Raw genomic sequence first — 19,007 nt, 5'->3', positions numbered from 1 at the left:
CTCCACCTCGGGAGCGCCCTCTCCCATTTTCCCCTCGACGTTGACAGCATGGCTGCTCGTGGAGGAAACCCCTTCTCGCAACGCACCGTGCAGCCTGCCCAGGGCTCTCTCACGACGCAGGAGTCGACGTCGGTGCAGGTCTCCGCATCATCGCGCAAGCGCAAGCCGAGGTGAGCAATGTAGCACTTCTCATGGTGCAGTTAACTGATCCGTACCCAGACCGGATGCACTGAGCGACGACAGCGTCGACGAAGGGCAGGTGCGGACCCGGCAATGCGGTCGTCGCATGCCGCATTTTGTTCATCCGTACAAGAGCGCGCGTGATATTGTCGACGAGGAGTACCTTGCTCGGCAACGGCTCCGTGAGCTGGATGCTGAGGAGGCGGAAAATGACGAAGACGAGCCGACGGAGCAGGAGATCAACGACATGAGCTCGGACGAGCGGGAGGCATTGGCGGCTGAGTGGGAGCGGGAGCAGCACGAGAAGAAGCTTGCTCGTCGACCGTGAGTCCATTCCGTCCAAGTCCGCCGTTGCCCTCCGCTGAATTATCCTCAGAGCGGAACGTGCCCATGATACGTATGAGGCGTTGAGGAAGATCGTCGGCCCGGCAGTCCTGGACGAGAAGCAGCACACTCCCGGCTCGGACAGCACGAACGACTTTTACGCCGAGGTGCGTCGAGTCGTCTTCTCCTCCCCTGATCTACGCTCAATATCTGACAGCTGGATCAAGGTGCATGCGACGCTCGGTGCCACGACACCGCGAAAATGACTCCTATCGTCGGTGCACTCGTCAACGCTCTGGTCACCGACGACGACGAGAAGGTATCCGAGCAGCCTGGCGCCGCCAATCGGAGCGAGAGAGGGCTTCAGCATAACATCACCGGTTACCTCATGTCCTGCATCCAGAAGGACTTTTCGAACCCTGAGTGAGTAGGATTTCACTTCGGGGGTATCTCGCTCATTGTGCACTTGTAGGACGAAGGACGCGATGCGGCAGGGCAAGGAGGACTGGGCGGAGACCTGCTTCGTCCGCGTGCTCTACCCGCAGGATGGTTACGACGTCGACGCCGTCCGCAAGAACTTCACGCAGTCCCCTCAGATGGTCGCGGTATGTCATGTGATACCAACTTCTTGCGCATCTCATAGCAGTCTCAGGCATTCAAGACCCTCTTCTGTTCGCCCACCGAAGCGCGGGCTTACATCACTGCTGACGAGAATGGCCCGTCCCCTCGCAAGCGACGCAAGGTCGATGTGAGAGGAGGACCAAAGCGCAAGAGTCTCGCTGCGAAGATGTCCATGGAGAAGGTCGAGCCTCGCTGCATTGCGTACACCGCCTGTCAGGTGTGTCGGCCCGCCCTCGCACGGCACCATCGTACTGACGTTCCGACAGCTGCACTTCGCGCTCACCGATGCCAAGGACTGGACCACTGTTTACGACGGCTTCAACTACGCATTCTTTTACGACTTCATCGTGGATTTCTTCGAAGGCCCCCAGAAGACTGAGTCACGCCGTCAGAATGTCGAGGATATCCTCGACTGGTGGAACGAGTACGTCGTCGTCGCACATACCCACATACCTCCGATTGTTGACATTTTCCAGGCAAATCTTCCCTCGGGGCCACTGCCGTGCACGTCGCGGCGGTGACATGATCTCCAAGTCCGCCGCTCTTCTGGACGAGCAAGATTGAGCACGCCACGGTCCTTCCCCTACGATAAGCATCCTTACGAACCACCCCCACTCTCTGAGCATCGTTCCGGTACATTCTACCACACTGTCGGATCATTACATTCATTCCCACTTCGTTCTCTCCCTCATAAGTACACGTATCATGCTTTCCCTAATGCTGAATAATAACCACCATTGTTGATGCTGTATAACGTGGAGTGTCCCTCAAGAGTGTGAAGTTCGTGTGATCACATTTCTGTCTTACAATCTTGAGCATTGCAAGCAAGCCTCTCAGCTAGGCTGGATGAGGTAACTAACAGAATGCCAACGAGGGTAAGATCTTGCTCTTCTATTGGCAGCTTGAGCGGGAGCTTGCAGCTCCCTTTCCAAGGGATGGGTAAGCAATCATCACGAACACGAGACGACGACGTGATGGCGCGCAGCTTGCAAGATACGCGCGGGCGCAACGCCACTTGCCAAAAGGCGCGCGGATCACGTATTTGACATGGACTGTTTAGCGCTCGTCTGCGCGCGTAAGTCAATACATCCTCGAGACGCCTTGTAGCAGCTCGTTCACCGATACATGCCATTACAATCAATCGTGCGGATTTTTAAAATATGCTGATGGGCGAGCTCGAGATCGTGAACTTCTCCTTCGCGAGTTTGTGGCACTACATTCAGGTGCGTCCGAAGGGCAAGGCGGAGCGCACGGAGAAAGCGTACACGTTCCGGGACTCTGGCGTGGATGCTGCGGGAGAGGACTATTGGATGACGTTCTGGTATCAGCTGGAGGCGTTTGTGGATGAGATCAAGGGGAGGAAGCCGCAGACATGGATCACGAAGGAAGACTCGATCTCGAATATGGAGTGGATTGAGAATGTGTATGTCAAGGTGCGTATTGGTAGCATCGTTCTGTGACAGATGCTGAATCTTTGTCCATACAGGGAGGGTATGGCCCTCGCCCACGCAGCAGCTTCAAATTCTCGGATTAGCTATGGTCGAGTTTGGGACAGTGTCAGGATCAACTTGCTAAATGGATTGATTTATTATGGCCCTTTGTATCGACGCCTTCTTTCTAGGAATTCATCTGGCCTTGCTTCGTCTTCTCTTCTGCTCGTGAGAAGCTGGCTTCCGCGCCTCACGCAAGTCAAGCGGCAATATGCGCGTTGTGGGTCCAATACCCGGCAACCGCCGAAAACATTGATCGCCCGCGAAATTTGCCACATACGTCTTCCCTCAGCCCACCATGTCCCCCACCGCGCTGCCTTCAGCGTCGAGCTCATAGCCCCCTGCCGCTCGACAGACTATACCCAACGTCTTCAACTCCTACTCGGTAACGGCACAGCGCTGCGCAGCAAGAACAGGACGACAAGAGCCCCGTAGCTGGAACGTCATCTCGAAACTATGCAGCCCTCGGGCGCGCAGCAACTAGAAAACAAATGAAAGGTCATCAAGTCCAGCGTACCGGACTCTGCGGCTGCACTGCACGAGGGGGTTTGATCCTTGTTGACGTTGTCGAGGTCCAACCCCTCGCACGTCGGCGGCGATCGCCCCTATCGACAGTCATAACGAGGTCCTATCCCTCGTCCGCAGAGTCTCTGGCACGACGAGACGCGATGCAACTATCCCTCGAGTTAACTCTCGAGGGAGCTAGACACGGACCGTTCTTTGTACGGCGAGTGTACGACAAGATCGGATTCCGTGGTGGCCGCCATTGAGGGGGCTGTTCCCTGCGCGTGCTTGTGAGGTCCGACCCCTCGCTTGCTTTTGCAGGGTGCTTCTATCGCTGGCGCCGACGCTCGCGCGACACGGGGTCTCTGATCGACGTCAGGAAACTAGACCATAGTACTCTAACCGAGTTACTGGTTCAAGAGAAACATTTGCACTCGCAATGAGGCAAATTCTGTCAATGAACGCGAGCCCGCAAGGGTGGGCACATAACCAAATTCGTGTGCCCTCGCCATGTCAATGAAAACGAAAGAGGTCACGCCTTCTCCGGATCCCGCGGTATGTTCTCGCTCGTACGAGGGGGCCACCCCACCACCTGGGCGGCGTCGAGGTCCGAGCCCTTGCGCGGTCGTGGTGGCGGCCTCTATCGGCGTTGGCGGGCGCGGGGTGCTAGCCCCCGGTCGCGGGATCTCTGGACGAAGGAAGACATCACGTTCGACGGGACGGCGCCTCGTTTGAATATCCAAGCGAGTCGAAAGACGCGGCGAGGCGTCCCTGACGAGCGTAACAGCCTGATCACCGGGCTCTGTATTTGTGGGTGCGAGAGGCCAGCGCGAGCTGGTCATCGGCGTCTACATCCTGCGTTGGTGGTGGTACGGCAGCGTCAACCTTCCTGGTCGACGCCGCTTGCCTTCTCTGCCTGCGCAGGGTATGGAGCCTCTGGTCGTCGGGCGGCGGTCTATGGAGCGATGAAACTGCATACGGACCGTTCTACGAAGTAAACCTGACGCCAATTGTGCAGGCAACTTACACCGCGGCACACAAGCACGCCCGGTGTGCCCGACCTATCAAGCAGGGTCGGGCTGCCCGGTCCACGAAATGGGACCGGGCCGTCCCGCTGCATCAACGCTTGGGACGGCCCCGGTGCACACAACGCCCGGGGCACCTCGACGCAGCAACGCGCGAGAGGCCTCCGAGCACGAAAGCTGGAGGTACCCCGTTGCCGAAAGGCTCGGGAGGGCCCGACGCGAATGCGTCTGGGCGAAAGTCTTCACCGACGGGTCCGAGCTGCGTCCACTTGGACTGCACCGACCTGGCGGATCCTCGATGGCGGTCACCTTGGCCCAAGGCCGCCGTCATCGCCCGGCTCGAGGTATCTCGCTGGGGCGCTCGGGACATCTTGGTTGTCACATCACCAAGAACACCCGGCGCTGGATGCTGCTACCCTCGGGGCGTCTTGGTCATCACTCGGCAGGTTTCCCCGTTGCCAACCGTTTGCGACTCACGGAACGCTTGGGCAGGTCGTTTGCCCCGGTGTCCCGTTCGCCTGGCGCCGAGTTCCTCGATGCTGCACGACGTCATCAAGCCCGAGACGCCCCGGGGCTCTCCCGCCCCCGTTCTCTCAAGTAGTCGATTGCTCGAGACGTTCCGGCTCGGTCGAGGAAGTCACTCCGCCAAGGTCCCCGGCCTGGACAAAGGAACGTCGGGGCGCCTTGGGGCTTTCCTGCCCGAGTTTCCTCGAGTGGTCAATCGCTCGAGATGTCTTGGGCGGTCGAGGATAGCCTTCAACGGATAACGGATAACCACGAACGAACTTCGGGACGTACTTGCCTGCCCAAGTTTCCCCGACGCGAATCACGAGCGAGCGCGCTCCGATGTCGAGGTCAAGCCCTTCGAGATGCGAACAAACGATCAAGACGAACGAGCGAGTTTGCAAGGGCACGAAATGTCGAGTCATAGCGCCGTCGAGGTCGTGGTCGGCGGTAGGGGCGCTGGTAGTTGGGGCTTGGCAGCATGCGAGCTTTGGTGGGCTCGCGCGGCTCGGTGCTCGGTCGGGATCGGTGACGCGCGCGTCTGACGAGCTAGCTCGTCGACAGAAGCATACGACGCCATCCTCGACGATACCGATGTCGGCGGCGACGTCTCTCTCGTCCTTGTGATGGGAGGAGCGCATCACCGTCGTATCCGCATAATTTTTTTCTCCCCCTCCTTCCTTTTGGAAGTGTTGCTTTGGACGTCTTCGCCGTAGTTAGCAGTTCGAGTAGGTAGATTATTGCGAGTACATATACAATCTCTGTACTCTGCATACGTGTCCGATAAGTCCTCACGCTGGAGCATCGACAAAATGCGGACAGAATCTTCCTGCAGACAAGGGTGAAAAGGACCGGCAACTCCCGAAATGCTCAGTGGCGCGACACCGTTGTCCTTTGGTTGTCCTTGACACTGACAGTCCTACTATGGCGCATATTCCGCCGAAAAAATAATCACGGTCGCGGTTTCACGCCACGGAATCGCGGTTTGTCCTGAGGAGGTTCCGTCTATCTGTGTGGGCCTTAAAAGCTCCTCCTCGCCGATGTGCACCCTCAGATGGTCATGATAATGGCAACGAGGAGATGGAAAGCGCCGCCGACGCTGTTCGGACATTGCCGGCCAGGGCGGCAAGTCGGTCCGGAGCCTCCACCGTGTCTGCCGCTCATCCTTTCCTCCTCCTCCCATCGACATGCACGAGCCAACAGCCGCAAGAAAGCAATACTGTACTATCTTACATCGACATGAAGACTATGTAGCTTTCCCTAAGTCCCAACATGGCATGTAAATCACGGCCCTTGCGCGATTCAGAGGGTGGCTCTTTGGTGGCTCTAGCTTGAAAGTCTAGGCGCATCTGTGCGTGAACAGTGTAGAATAAGCTGTTGTAGTGCCAAGTGCTGAGCTCTGAGCATCGAATTACGAAGGTAACGCTTTGTAAAGCCCGTTATGGTCTGAAGTGAGTAGGAACATAACTTATCACAAAAATCCTATAATCTCAGGTCGACTTGTAGATAATGGATAAAGCATGAATAGACTCTCACGGGCTATATCATACGACGACGGATGGAGGAGTAAGGGATGTGGATGAGTGGCAGACACGGTGGAGGCTCCGGACCGACTTGCCGCCCTGGCCGGCAATGTCCGAACAGCGTCGGCGGCGCTTTCCATCTCCTCGTTGCCATTATCATGACCATCTGAGGGCGCACATCGGCGAGGAGGAGCTTTTAAGGCCCACACAGATAGACGGAACCTCCCCAGGACAAACCGCGATTCCGTGGCGTGAAACCGCGACCGTGATTATTTTTTCGGCGGAATATGCGCCATATCCTACGGTCTGGCTCTATAGCCCTTGGAATCAAAGTTCAATGTAAAGTTGCTGTGAATACAACTGGCGATCCACCGCTTGAGCGCTACAGCAATACTCGGCTGACAACTTGAAGACGTCTGCACGGATGACCCTTTCACGCTTGCGTCATGGCTGAGCACGAGTTGTCTTGCTGCGAGAAAAACGCGCTTCGGAATGACTGGAATGCTACGTCAAGCCGTGTGCTCAATCCTCAAGGGCGGTGTTGATGTACTCACTCGTAACCTCCGAGATATGATCTACTGGCTTTCAAAGTTCCGGATGCGCCTAATTTGCCAAACTGGATTCTTGTCCGGGCCCCGGACTGGTGTCAAGGATCTCTGTCTGCGTTGCTCTGTCTGCCGGAGGAAATGGCGAGCTTCATCGATCCTCCCTTCCATCTACGAGCTGATGAAGTCCTGCACGCGCAAGACCATGCACAACGCATGCGGTAACCCCACCGAGCTCTTTTTCTCTTGCAGAGCGACTCGACCTAACTCATCCCCATGGCACTCATTATAAACGTGGATTACGGGCGAAGCTGTGCCATAGTGACCGAGGCTCCTTGCGCGCGCAATATAGCGAAGACCGCGAAGCCAAGATGGACGCGTCACCCGACGGCAGCGACCCCAACTCGTTTTCTGCAGTCTACCGAGCGTACCAGATCACGTTTCAGAAGACACGACCACCGACGACTCTCTGCCATGTCCGACTATAAGCACGGTCCCGATCCTGGTTGCTACCCTCCTTCGCAGCACCGTCAAGGAACTTCACACTCGCATCATAAGCCTTCTCCTCGATACCCTCCAGGACCTCCGCCCCAATATCCTCCGCCGTCCCGCAAGCCGCCTCCCCGCGTGAGCAGCCAGCCCATGCCCAAGCCAGCCATGCTGGCTGTCAAAGGCGGTGGCGGCGGCAATCGCAACGCGAAGGGCATGCCTATCGGACCGGACGGCCAACGACCGTGGTCGCACGGCTTGTGTACCTGTACGGAGGATTGTGGTTTGTGTGCGTACTTCGCTCTTTTCATTCAGATTTGTGCCTCTTCGTCTGGATCAACCACCTCCATGCCCCGCAACCTCACCCTCTCATCACGCTGACCGCTCAGCAAATACACTCGCTGACCACCTTCCTCCCAGTCTGTCGCGCCTGCTGCGACCCCTGCGTCATCTACGGGCGCAACAAGCAGCGCTACGAGTACCTGCATCTGTACGGTATTCCTGATACACAAAACGGCAAGGGCGAGACGGGCGACGACGCTTGCCAGAGGCACGCGTGGATCACTTGCTTCTTTGGCTCGGGGTGGGTTTTCCAGGTCAGTTGCCCTCTGCCTGCCATTTCTCTCTGCCTGCCATTTCTCTCGGCCGGCCATTTATTCGGACCATTTCTCTCTCGTGCCATATCCTCCCTCATTCCTTCCTTTACAGTCTTCACTTTCCTGACCCCTAACTCACGCTTACCTCCTCAGATCCCCCTACGCGCAAAGCTGCGCAAACGATACGGCATCCGTGGGAGCTGCATGGGCGACTGCTGCAGTTCGTCTTTCTGCCAGCCGTGCGCGCTTGCGCAGGAGAGTCGGGAACTCGCGCTAGAAGAAGAGAGTCTGCGGGCGAGGGGTGTCGTCTGAGGGTCGCGAAGTTTCTTGTTTGACAAGGTTCTCCTTAAGCTTGTTCTTTACCCGTGCGCCCTTACTTTTTGCTACTCTATCCGACTCCCATGGTTTCCTGAGCAGTGCCAGTTACACCCGACTCCCGCTGCAATGGCCGTACGTCATGCGGCCGTAATTTGAGCATGCCTGGTACTTGAACAGGCGTCCAGCGAGGATGGAAGAGATATATTACTCAAAGGTAAGTACATAAGCATTAGTAGATGTAGAGAAGATACAACAACGTAGATCAATAGATAGGAATACTGTTGATAAACAAGACCTAAGCGCGTAGCGGAGGGAGACACAATTTGCGTGTAATCATAGAGCCGCGTACCAAAGGGCACTTGCGAAACAAGGATGGGGGAAGGTAAAAGGGATTGACGCTGGTTATGGACGTTCCTAACGGTCGCGACAGACACGCCTTTGAGAGCGATCAAGCGGCGCACCGAAGAAAGCTCAAAACTGCTCCGTGTACCGCGGATGGCACGTCTCATCGCCCTCGCATTCCGCCAGGAAGCGCTCCATCTTGTCGAGCCGGTCGGCGATGGTCTTGCCCGTCGCCTTCCAGTACGCGCCGCCGCAGTTGTAAGCTTCGATCTTGGTGCCTTTGAAGCGCCTACGCGAGGGAGGGGGGTGGTTAGCGGGGATGCCCTGATACAAGAAAAGGGAGCACCGTGTCTCTGAACAGCCTATCATTAAGGTGCGAAGGACGATGCGGGCCGTCGAGAGGGATGACTGCGAGAAGCAGATCAATGGGAAAAGCAAAACTCACATCTCCGGCCGTCTGTTATCGATCCACTGCCAGCGCGTATCCTCCGGCTCGCCCTTCTTCTTGGTGACGCGCTTGGGTTTGTAAGCTTCCGGGTAGCCGTAGGTCGGGTGGCAGGTCTCGTCGCCCTCGCATTCGGCGAGGAAACTCTCGAGCTTGTCGAGTCGGTCGGCGACGGTCTAGGGGGGGGGGGGGGGGGATGAGATGGGCTCTGGATATGCAAAGGACAAGATGCGAGGAAGTGGAGGTAAGGGCACAGAGAGTGAAAGGGACGTAAACGTGGATGGCATCGGAAGGAAGATTGAGGGGGACTGAGCTCTGCGCACAGCTTACCTTGGCCGTAGACTTGAAGAAGGTCCCACCACAGTTGAACGCCTCGATCTTAGTACCCTTGATTTCGCTGAAGGAGGAAAGGGAGAGTATATCATGGCGCGTTGGTGAAATGTCGGGATGCGTATGGAAAAGATTGACCACATTTGCATAGAGAAGATCGTCAGCAGAGCCCGAGAGTGACACAGTACGCATAGACACGCACAACTCAGGCCGCGCAAGGTCAATCCATTTCCAGCGCTCGGTCGGATCCTTCTTCTCCTCGACCTTCGCCTTATTCTCCTTCGGCGCTGCGCTCGTCTTTGTACGCTTGGCGGCAGAGGTCGGCGCGTCCAGCGACTTGCGCTTCGATCCCGCAGATGTGCTAGGCTGAGGTTTCTCAGCGCTGGCCGTAGCAACAGTCCGCTTGGAAACTCCTGTCAGCGACGCGTACTTCCTCGCCTGATCCCCTCACGCACCTTCACAACATGAGCACTCGCCCCCTTTGTTGACGCCCCCGCCCCGCTCGTAGACTGATTATCCCTCGTCCTCGTTGAGTCTACCAGTGCTGGCTTCCTGGGCTGCGCAGGCGGACCAAAAGACACGATTTCGATCGAGGGGGAACGCTGGCGTGATGACATGGTGGTGTTGGAGTAGATTTTTGGTGAACGACTATGTGCGTGTATAGTTCAATGTAAAGAATAGTCTGCTCGTCGTCCGACGTGTTTTCGAGGTCAGAAAGGGAAAGATGGAATCTCCTCGCTGAACGAGCGAGCCTCAACTGCAATGTGTGATATTCAGGTGACCGCGAGTAGTCCAATGTTCGAACCTGCGTCCCGCCATTCGTTCTGGTTTACTCCTTGCACACTTACGCAGAAGAGCTAGAAAGTAGAGCTGGGGAAGGAAGGACTGCGAGCCAAAGACCTATTAAATCTGCGACATGAGCGCTGCAATTGGGACCTTCATTATCGGTCATCAACCACTCCACGATACTAGCAACTTGTCATCCACTTTCAGCGCATTAATGGGGTAGTGGTAACCTGGGTCGTTGCCATCGACCCGCCGGGGGTTCGATTCCCCCTTACAGCATTTTGCGAAAACCTTGTCTGGTGCTCGCCGCGGAAGAAGAGAAAAGTTTGCTTGACTTAGCCATAGATGACACTGGCCAGCACATCCGCCAATCGTGACGTCACTTGGCGCGGGGCAACGCTTCGCCTACTTGAACGGCACTCATACAGTGTGAAGCGGCTTCTCGCCAGTGCTGTGATGGTGCACATTCTCTCTGGAGACACCACAAAGGCCCTGATTTGGTCTGGCAAGGATTGGGGCAGCAGAATCGGTCAACTTTGAGCGACCCATCACGCGCCAGGCTGCGCGGCAAAGTCCGGATGCGCGTCTCGCGGCTAAGTCAAGCAAACTCTTTCTTCTTTCTTTCGGCGCGGACCAGACAAGGTTTACGCAAAACGCTGTAATGCATTTAATGCATGGGGAGGGTCTGGAGTGCCTTTTTCTTTGGCAATCGGGCTTGCGGGAAAGGCAAGGGTAAGCCTTATCCAGGATGGCATTCCATCCGCGTATTTTATTCGCTAAAGTGGCAGTGTACAGTACAACATTTGCTTTGAGATTCCTAAAGTAAACAGACATTCATGTACGTTCCATTTCCAACATCCAGAACAACACTAGGCTAGTGCGCAATGCTCATGAGACTACCCACGAAGGTGAGAATCTGGACGTGGCGTGTCAGTCAACTGGATCGCACGACCACAGACAGAACACTCACCAGCCTCGGGCGCACGTCGACGATATCCTCGGGCACGAGGAAGATCAGCGCGTTCATCTTACGCGCGATGGAGATCGCGAGTTTAGCTGGAAAGACGGCCGCATCAGCGCCCAGATCTAATCAAGTGCGACTATCCGGCGTACCGTTCTGTCTCCTGTCCTCGTACGGGCCTGTCTCCGCAACAGGGATCACGAGCTCGGGGTCGACGATACCCGGCCGTATCGCGTCGAGAAGGTCGAGGAAGAAGAGGCCAGTGGTGATCGACGGGTCCTTGAACGACCGTATGGGGCGCACGCCTGGCTTCGCGGCCTGCGCAGTCGTGTTCGCCCACTTGAGCATTTCCGTGTCGCTGATTGGTCGTCCTCCTCCGGTTTTGGAGAGCGCAGTAAGCGTCTTGGTGATGTTGAGTCTACACCACCAGATATCAGCCTACAGATTCCGAGCGAGCGACGACATCGACGCACCTCATCAACTGCCATACAAGGCCGAGCACAAGCGTCTTCTTTCCATCGACAATGTCCGCACCCTGGATGCCGACCATGTGCATGCCGTTCTGCTTCGCAAGATCGACCGCGTAGTTCGTGTTCTCCACGCACTTGAAGCGCGAGAGACCAGGCGTCGGATTCACGCCAATATCCTCGCCCTCCTCCGCTTCGCCAGCGACGTAGGCACCGAGGGTGGCGCCGCGACCCTGGTTCGGCTTGGACACCCTGCGCCAGATGACGCTGCCCGGGAGCACCTTATCGAAGGCCTGCAAGATGATGAGGCCATCCTTGAGGTTCTCGAACAGGTTGAAGACGCCGGGCTCGACGCCGAGGGAGTTGAGCCAGAGCGTGAAGACGCGGGCCTCGCGCTCGCCCTCTGCGTCGAAGTCCTCGACGACACCATAGTCCTTCGCCTCCTGCTCGTCGAGGGGCTCGAGACCTGGGTGCGTGTTGAAAAGGTTGGCGACGAAGGCGAGGTTCAGGCGCGGGTTGCCGGCAAGGAGGGACGAGGGCGTGAGGTACTTCCGGCAGCCGATGTTCGCGGCGTTCTGGAGGACCTGTTCGGCACGCGTGCGAAGATCGCTGGTCTGCAGCGGGGCGAGCGAGCAGTCATCGGGCTTGAGCTGGTGGAGGAGGACGGTGTAGTTCTCGCCGTCCTGGACGTCGCGGCTGAAGTTGTTGACACGACGCTTCCAGCCGGCGGCTTTGAGGTGGTAGTTGAACCAGCGGAGGAGGATCTGGTCGGGCGTGAGGCGCAGGAGGTCGTCGATCGTCTCGCCCTCCTCGCACAGGCGGTACAGCTCCGGGTGCAGCTTGATGTCGATCTGCGCGAGCAGGCCGCGGCGGATGATCTGCCAGATGAGGCCGAGGATGAGATGCTCGCGCCCCTCTGAGATATCGGTGGAGCCGATGTTGACGACCGAGCAGCCGATGGCTTTGGCGGAGGTGATGACGATGTTGTTGTTCTCGGTGATTTGGAACGCGTTGAGCGGCTTGCGTGCGGTGGGCTTGTTGAGGACACGCATATCGATCGTCTCGGGGACGGAGTCGTTGATGAGTTTACAGAGGATGAGGCCGTCCTTAACGTCGTCAAACAGCTGCATAGTGTCGGTGGGGATGGGGAATCGCGACCCAATGTCAGGGTCATTCTCGATAACCTGGCGAAGGTCAGTGGGGAGGACGGAGGATAGCGATGAGTGCGCGCACCCCGTTGATGTGATTCGTGAACTCGCGCCGCTCATCTTCGTTGATCGTGTGGCTGACGTTCGCATTCGACCCCTGCACGGTGACCTTGCCCGCCTTCGTCTTGAGCGCGTTCTGCTGATGCGTCCGCAGCTTGACATTCAGCTGCAGCGTCCCGTCAGCAGATGTCTCATTGATCCCGAGCAACGACGCACCTCGACCCAATCGTCCAGCTCGAGCTTTCCGCTCGCGTCCACGCTGACGTGCTTGAGCGTCTCGCGCGCCACATCGTACGACTCGCCGCTCTTCTGCACAGCGTGCAGCGCCGCGGTCTTGTCGACGCGTCCCGGCGTATCCGTCGATATCGCGCTGCGCGCTCCGTCAGCATCCCCCCGCCTTCCCGACGTTCCTGAGCTCACTTGAAGCGGTTGATGAGGTCGAACATCTCCTCCCGACTGACCTCGGGGTATTTCTTTTGGAGTTTGAAGGCCTCCATCGTGTCGAGCAAGAAGTGGGATGAGAGTGGAAAGAGAAATGCTGAGATGACCGATGACGAAATCAGAAAGTGTCCGAAGGTGTTCGGGCGCCTAACGAGGTATGTATATGAGGCCTTGAGGGCCGTCGGGTATGGGGAAATGGTACTCTGAGAAGATCTCAGGTCTTATATAAAGAGGGGATAATGCAGTGCGTCCAGGGGGCGCTGACACGATATACGGTTAGCGGTACAGCCTCTACCGCAGCTAGCCAAGAACTCATGAGCTAATCTTGAGCCGAGGGCCGAGCTGCGAGCGCAGGAAGAAGAGGTGGATACGAAGTTTATTCCAGTATCACTACGAAAAGTCGGGATGAGCGCAGTTGTACGCACGATGAGAGGGTATTCCTCGATGATGAGAGTAGAAAGAAAGGACATGTTTGCCCTACTAAAGTCCTTTTTCAAGGGGAACTTCTCGGGGCATCAATATAAAGTGCGGAGAGAAAGGGTGAAGACTGCAAAGAATTTGGAAGATTGACCCAGAGTTGAGGCTCCTCAAGCTTGGGGAGGTTCGACAGAACGCGCTTGAATCGTGTGAGGATTGACAAGCGAATCTTCGTTCTGGGCAGTCCCATGGTAGTGAGGAGTATTCAGGCAGCTGTCCAAGTGAGACTTCAGCACGATCTATCCCATCTGAGAGCATCGTACGCTGCAAAGTGCCCGAAGTTCAAGGTGCGGCAAAGACCCTATGAAGTTGATTACGGCAAATGCCGGGGTCACGCGCGATTTCCGCATTTGGGTGTATCATCATGGCCTCGGGTGTGCTTGCCTGTCTCTTGACGCCAACCCCCTTGCATGTAACCCCCTCAGCAGCCATCTTCTCTAAGCCCTCGTCGAGAACAGGCCGTGATGGTACGTACGTGTCAGGATCAGTGGCTCTTTCTCTATCGTCTCTGGCCCCCCAATACGTGCCATGGCTTCCCATGGTTGGGTTGACAGCGGCGTGGGTGTACGCGCAGATCCCCTGCGTGGTCAACACTCAATGCCTGCTTCGCCAATCTATGGAAAGACAAGCTACGACCAGCAGCCGGGGGCGGGCTGCAAGGCGGCAGGACATCGGATCCGGGCGGCTGGGGCCTTCTAGCGAGTGGGCGCCACGCCTGGCAATGGCCTGAGCAGTCGACAGCGGCATGCGTTGGGCGCGGGAGACTGGCCAGGAGTGCTCTCCGATACAGTGCAGGGGATCTGGATATCGTAGTTTGGTGGGTCCACGCGTTCATGTCTCGTCATCGCTCGCTGATGTTTCTTCGCAGACTTTTGTACATCCATAGTGTTGCAATCCAGTACCACAACATTCATACCTTATCCTCCTCGAAGCCAGCTGTCGAGCATCGTCGCACGCGCAAGATTCACGAAGTGGGCTGATATCGTTCGCACCGACCACTGGGCAAGGGGCATGCAGACAATGCGAGGCATGGAACGTCAAACTCACGAGATATGATGGCTTCTGAGCTTGATCTGGGTTGAAGGTGCGTGTACTACGCCGTCGAACATCGGTCAGATACTGAAGTCGACTGGCAGGGTATCGTCATGTGTCCTGCAGATGAAGCACCGTTATGGCCGTACCGATGCGTGCCCCCTCGACCATACCCTACACACATCATCGCAATTCCGACAAACATCTGCCTGGTTTTGCACCAACGTGCGCGATTCATTTCCGGGAAGCGGCGCTGTCAGAGTCGATCGACAACACCATTGTATTCCAAACTCCTCAAGCCCAGCTCCAACGACGTCCAGCTCCTTTCCAGCCCATTGTCCCGCCGTTGTGCTAGCTTTCGATGGCCCATCCGCAAAGGCGTCATCGCGAAACCGCCACAAAAGAACAATGACCGTGTTTGTTTACGTCCAAACACGGCTTTAATCGGCGGCCCGAACTGGCCCGAGTCGTTACCACCGCCGAACGCCAGGATCGCGCGACACGAGCAGCGCACCACCCGAGGTCGCTGGTCGTCGCGAAAACCCTTTCTGACGTCCACCATGGGCTCCCGACCCTTCCACGGCGGTGCAAGTCTCCGGAAGACCCCACGAATCACGAACAAAACACGCTTGAAGATCCACCGAGATGAACTCGATCTTGACTTCATACCCGACGACGAGGAGGAATCGAACCGGCTCTCGCAGCAGACTCAAGGTGTCGACCAAGAGGACTCCAAGGCGAGTCTACACCCTCATACACGCGTCGTAGGCGCCGCTGCTGTCGTCTTTGTCGCGACGCGACGTGGCCAATTTTCATTGGCTGCCGACATTCCGCGGAATTGCTGACTCATCAAGACCACGAGGCTAACTTCCCTTTTAGGAACTCCATCTGTTGCAAGCACTGTCGCGCCATGATCCACGCTCTGGCGACCCGTCTTCCGTCCAAGCCTTCATCCCCATCCCCGATAATACTGGTCTCGTCGACAACTATGCTGAGCTATATCCGCCCAAGAAGTGGAAGGATCCCATCACCTACCTATGCACCTCGGCGACCGTAGAGGAGCACATCACGGACGCTATCGCTGAGGGGTTCACGTACTACATGGACGAGCGGGATGCTGAATGGCTCAATCGCAACAACGAGGCGGCGCGCGGGGAAGGCACCAGTGCTCAGGGTGCCATCTCCGCCAACGCACGGACGTCTGTTCGCAGCACCAAGGGCAAGGGCAAGGAGGACACGAGCGTGCAGATTACCGAGAACGAGTTCGAGCTTGTCATGGGCGCCTTCGAATGGGTAACGCAACACAATACAGAGTTCTTGCACCTTGTACGTCCCCACGTACGCTGTGTCGCTGCGATGATTGAACGTGTGTATAGGGTCTGCAAAATGGGATGCCCTTTCCTGGCTTCGCCGAGTATCAGACTTTCTTCTCATCGCCGTTACCTCGCAACATGTTCGCATCGTACATAGTCCCCGCCTGGATTCCTCCGCCTACCCAACTGCTCAAGGTCGCACGCGTCGTGTACTCGCACTGGCGTCAACGCCGCGAGGAGCGCGGAGGTCATCGTATCATCCCCGTTCTCAATGTAGGTTGCTTGCCCTCCCTATCCGTACCTCTCTCACCCTCCATAGTACGACGAGTCGGATACGGCCAATGAGTCCTACGTCTGCTTCCGCCGCCGCGATACCAAGGCCGTGCGCAAGACTCGTGCGCAGCAATCGTCGTCCTCGGAGAAGCTTGCGCGACTGCAAGCCGATCTGACCCAACCTCTCGATATCGCCCGGTTCCTCCTACAACGCGAGCAAGCCAAGCGGGACCAAGCGAAAGCCGCGCAAAGACTGTTCGCCACCCGCGTGCAGTTCATCGATTACAAGCGCCGCTTTCCAACCTTGGGCGACAAGGAGGACGAGGTCAACTACTTGGTGGACAAAGAGCGGGTCGTGCGCAAGCCGGTGGATCCCAAGTATGTTTCTCGAGTGGCACTGTCGTACGTATTTGCTAAGACCTCCGCAGTCGTTCGTCAGCTGCGAAGTCACGGACGCCCGCCGACCAGCCTGCCACCGTCACGAAGCCTGTCGATGTCTGCGTCAAACCACGAGACCGCTTCGACAGCATCATGGCGAGCGTCGAGCGCGAGCTCGCGAGGCAGAAGGACCGCGACAAGCACTGGCACGACGATGTCGATGTGAGAGATTGGCTCTATCATCACAAGTGCACATGCTCATCTCCCCGCAGACACCTTACCAGCAGCAACACGTTCCGTGGGGCCGCCGCCTGTTCAAGTTCTGTCCTAGCACCGAAGAGGCTACTCCGCGCGCTGAGCGCGCTGTGCGGACAAGAGTTGGACGTGGCGGGCGGATGCTCGTCGACCGTCGGACGGCAGCCCCGCGGCGCGTCGACGCGTCTGCCTCTCGATCTGCTATCTATCCCGACCTTGGCAAGGCGGAGCTGGCGCAGGCGTCGCAGTCGAGTCTCTTTGGGCCCGCCAAGGATGTGGACGAGCAGACGGAGTTCGACGATACCGTCGAGCCAGAGGTGGCCGACGAGAGGCGCTCTGCCACCCTCGTGCACTCACAAGTTTTGGAGCAGCAGAAGGTCACGCAGGCTAAGGCAGCGAAGGAAGTTGTCGCGCCGAAGGCCGAAGGAGCAGATGACAACGCGATGAACGTGGACACGAAGGATGCAGGCCTCGTCGTTCCGAAGCAGGAAGAGGGGTCGGCGTCGATCTCTCCGCTCTCACTTCCGGTCGCTGTCGAAGATCCAGACAAGCGTCTTGAAGCTCAGTGGGCATTCGATGCTGATGACATGCCCTCGATCGGGCCCGAGGGTTCGGAGGAGCAGGATCGTGTCTTGATGGACGATTACAACGTTCGGTATGTTGTCTCGCCCAACCTCGATGATTCTTCACTCACCACCTCTTCCAGCCATCTGAAGTACACCAGCGCCATCTTCCACCACAACGACATGTCAAGCCTGGGACCGTGGCCTACCTGGCGCTACACCAACGCCGATGGCCGCGATATCGAACGGCCTTTGCAATACCTGCCCACGCCCGCCATGCGTCCCCAGATCCGCGACCCGCGGATGCTGCACCAGGCGATGCTAGCGCAGCGCGCCAATGCGGCGCACGCCCAGCACGGCGCAGTCCAGCCCATCGTCACCGCGCAGCCCGTAGGCGTGCCCACCATAGGCACGATCGCGCAGCCGCGTCCAGCGCTGGCGGTGGCCGCGGGTGGCGCGCAGCAGATCATGCCACAACAGGGCGGCCCTGCGCCCTCCGTAGCGCATCACCAGCGCGTCCGCCCGCCGCCCATCCAGCTCCCCAGCAACGTCCTCGCCCAGCCGCGTCCTGCTACCACTCAGGTCCCGCAGCAGCAGCACTCGCCGCCGAACGCGAATGCGGCAATCGCGGCGCCGCGGCCTCAGACCATACCGATACCACATGTCGACAACCACGTAGGGGGTGGTGCGCCGGCCGTTCAGAGGATACCCAGTCAGCAGCAGTTACAGCAGGCGCAGCCTCAGCAGCAGCACGCGTCCCCGCCCAACGGGGCAGTTGCTCGTCCGCCTTCGCAGCAGCCCGTCCACGCTCAGCAGGGCACCGTGTCGCACGGTGCGCAGCCCCATGCAAACGGGGTTCAGCCTCATACGAATGGTACCCAGCATCAGGCGAATGGGGTGCAACTTCCGAACGGCCTCACGCCTGACATGGTGGCTACGTACGCGTCGATGTACAACAACGCGCAGTACAACGGTCAGCATGCGCAGGCGGTGAAGACCGCGTATGCGGCCGCGGCGCCCAGCGGTCGCCTTCCACCGTCGTACATGCATCTCGCCGCCGGGAATTTCCAGAAGATGACGCCGGCGCAGTGGCAGCAGCAGGTCAACGCGGTGAACGCGGCACGGCCGGCCCAGCAGCCCGTCGCGAATGGGCAGGCGCAGCACGCTTCCCCGCCCCGTCCGGCAGCGTCGACCTCGCAGCCGCAGCCGGTCACCGTTCATCATGGGCAGGCGCAGAATGGGTATTGAGGCCGAGAAGGTGGAGGATCGAAGACGTGCCACTTATTTATGATGACGACCACGGTTGTCGTGCGAAGGGCGACGATGGGGGATGTCCCGCTTATATTCTTGATAATCATACTACCATAACGCTGTGTATCATAGTATATCGCTGTGTATGTCGCCAGGCTTGGGAAGAGGGAGGAGGATGGGTCCGTAGAGGCTGGTTTTACTGCAGAATCATAGGGACTACGTATGCATCTAGATATGACAGCTCCATGCGATCTATGCTCTCTTCTCTGCCTATTGCCTTGTGATGATGAGGATTGGAAGCTCCCATGCATCAAGTAGCCTTCGCGAGGAGAAGAATATTTGTCTTTGTGTACCAGCTCCCCTTCG

General features: G+C 57.7%; 8 protein-coding genes and 1 non-coding gene across 9 annotated transcripts; 6 read left to right on the top strand and 3 right to left on the bottom strand.

Moving 5' to 3' along the window:
• Nucleotides 1–729: 729 nt before the first annotated feature.
• Nucleotides 730–1,876, top strand: SCHCODRAFT_02636255 (uncharacterized protein). The gene is made up of 5 exons (XM_003028709.2): nt 730–927; nt 977–1,109; nt 1,157–1,342; nt 1,392–1,549; nt 1,602–1,876. Exons 1-5 carry the CDS (start codon nt 767–769, stop codon nt 1,687–1,689), a joined length of 726 nt encoding a protein of 241 aa, XP_003028755.2. The 5' UTR covers nt 730–766; the 3' UTR covers nt 1,690–1,876.
• A 409-nt stretch (nt 1,877–2,285) lies between these two features.
• Nucleotides 2,286–2,659, top strand: SCHCODRAFT_02512242 (uncharacterized protein; the record flags this gene model as incomplete). Its single annotated transcript, XM_003028710.2, has 2 exons — nt 2,286–2,558; nt 2,612–2,659. The coding sequence occupies 2 exons, from the start codon at nt 2,286–2,288 to the stop codon at nt 2,657–2,659; spliced, it is 321 nt and encodes a 106-aa protein (XP_003028756.1).
• A 2,078-nt stretch (nt 2,660–4,737) lies between these two features.
• On the bottom strand, nt 4,738–5,289 carry SCHCODRAFT_01158920 (uncharacterized protein; the record flags this gene model as incomplete). The annotated part of the gene is made up of 1 exon (XM_003029026.2): nt 4,738–5,289. One exon carries the CDS (start codon nt 5,287–5,289, stop codon nt 4,738–4,740), a length of 552 nt encoding a protein of 183 aa, XP_003029072.1.
• A 2,084-nt stretch (nt 5,290–7,373) lies between these two features.
• Nucleotides 7,374–8,113, top strand: SCHCODRAFT_01158917 (PLAC8-domain-containing protein; the record flags this gene model as incomplete). Its single annotated transcript, XM_003028711.1, has 3 exons — nt 7,374–7,494; nt 7,626–7,801; nt 7,955–8,113. 3 exons carry the CDS (start codon nt 7,374–7,376, stop codon nt 8,111–8,113), a joined length of 456 nt encoding a protein of 151 aa, XP_003028757.1.
• Nucleotides 8,114–8,305: 192 nt separating this feature from the next.
• SCHCODRAFT_02587196 (uncharacterized protein) lies at nt 8,306–9,994 on the bottom strand. Its single transcript, XM_003029027.3, has 4 exons — nt 9,692–9,994; nt 9,237–9,638; nt 8,907–9,082; nt 8,306–8,750 (listed from the first exon to the last, which is right to left on the bottom strand). Exons 1-4 carry the CDS (start codon nt 9,851–9,853, stop codon nt 8,591–8,593), a joined length of 900 nt encoding a protein of 299 aa, XP_003029073.1. The 5' UTR covers nt 9,854–9,994; the 3' UTR covers nt 8,306–8,590.
• A 236-nt stretch (nt 9,995–10,230) lies between these two features.
• On the top strand, nt 10,231–10,301 carry SCHCODRAFT_t210. The gene has a single exon. It is a non-coding gene; the product is annotated as a tRNA-Gly (tRNA).
• A 360-nt stretch (nt 10,302–10,661) lies between these two features.
• Nucleotides 10,662–13,406, bottom strand: SCHCODRAFT_02587192 (uncharacterized protein). The gene is made up of 7 exons (XM_003029028.2): nt 13,079–13,406; nt 12,875–13,028; nt 12,684–12,824; nt 11,457–12,634; nt 11,136–11,401; nt 10,993–11,078; nt 10,662–10,938 (listed from the first exon to the last, which is right to left on the bottom strand). The coding sequence occupies exons 1-7, from the start codon at nt 13,153–13,155 to the stop codon at nt 10,897–10,899; spliced, it is 1,944 nt and encodes a 647-aa protein (XP_003029074.1). The 5' UTR covers nt 13,156–13,406; the 3' UTR covers nt 10,662–10,896.
• A 561-nt stretch (nt 13,407–13,967) lies between these two features.
• On the top strand, nt 13,968–14,522 carry SCHCODRAFT_02050003 (uncharacterized protein; the record flags this gene model as incomplete). The annotated part of the gene is made up of 2 exons (XM_050341622.1): nt 13,968–14,393; nt 14,445–14,522. A coding segment is annotated over one exon (339 nt), but the record flags the coding sequence as incomplete, so codon positions are not given.
• Nucleotides 14,523–15,168: 646 nt separating this feature from the next.
• SCHCODRAFT_02550876 (uncharacterized protein) lies at nt 15,169–18,913 on the top strand (the record flags this gene model as incomplete). Its single annotated transcript, XM_050343673.1, has 7 exons — nt 15,169–15,372; nt 15,488–15,934; nt 15,985–16,194; nt 16,241–16,572; nt 16,623–16,794; nt 16,845–17,482; nt 17,534–18,913. The coding sequence occupies 7 exons, from the start codon at nt 15,169–15,171 to the stop codon at nt 18,636–18,638; spliced, it is 3,108 nt and encodes a 1,035-aa protein (XP_050198417.1). The 3' UTR covers nt 18,639–18,913.
• Nucleotides 18,914–19,007: the final 94 nt, after the last annotated feature.

The sequence above is a fragment of the Schizophyllum commune genome (genome assembly GCF_000143185.2).
Source record: "Schizophyllum commune H4-8 unplaced genomic scaffold SCHCOscaffold_10, whole genome shotgun sequence".
Lineage (NCBI taxonomy): Eukaryota > Fungi > Basidiomycota > Agaricomycetes > Agaricales > Schizophyllaceae > Schizophyllum > Schizophyllum commune.
Note: the sequence above shows the minus strand (reverse complement) of the source record. Positions and strands in the feature narration are given on the sequence as shown.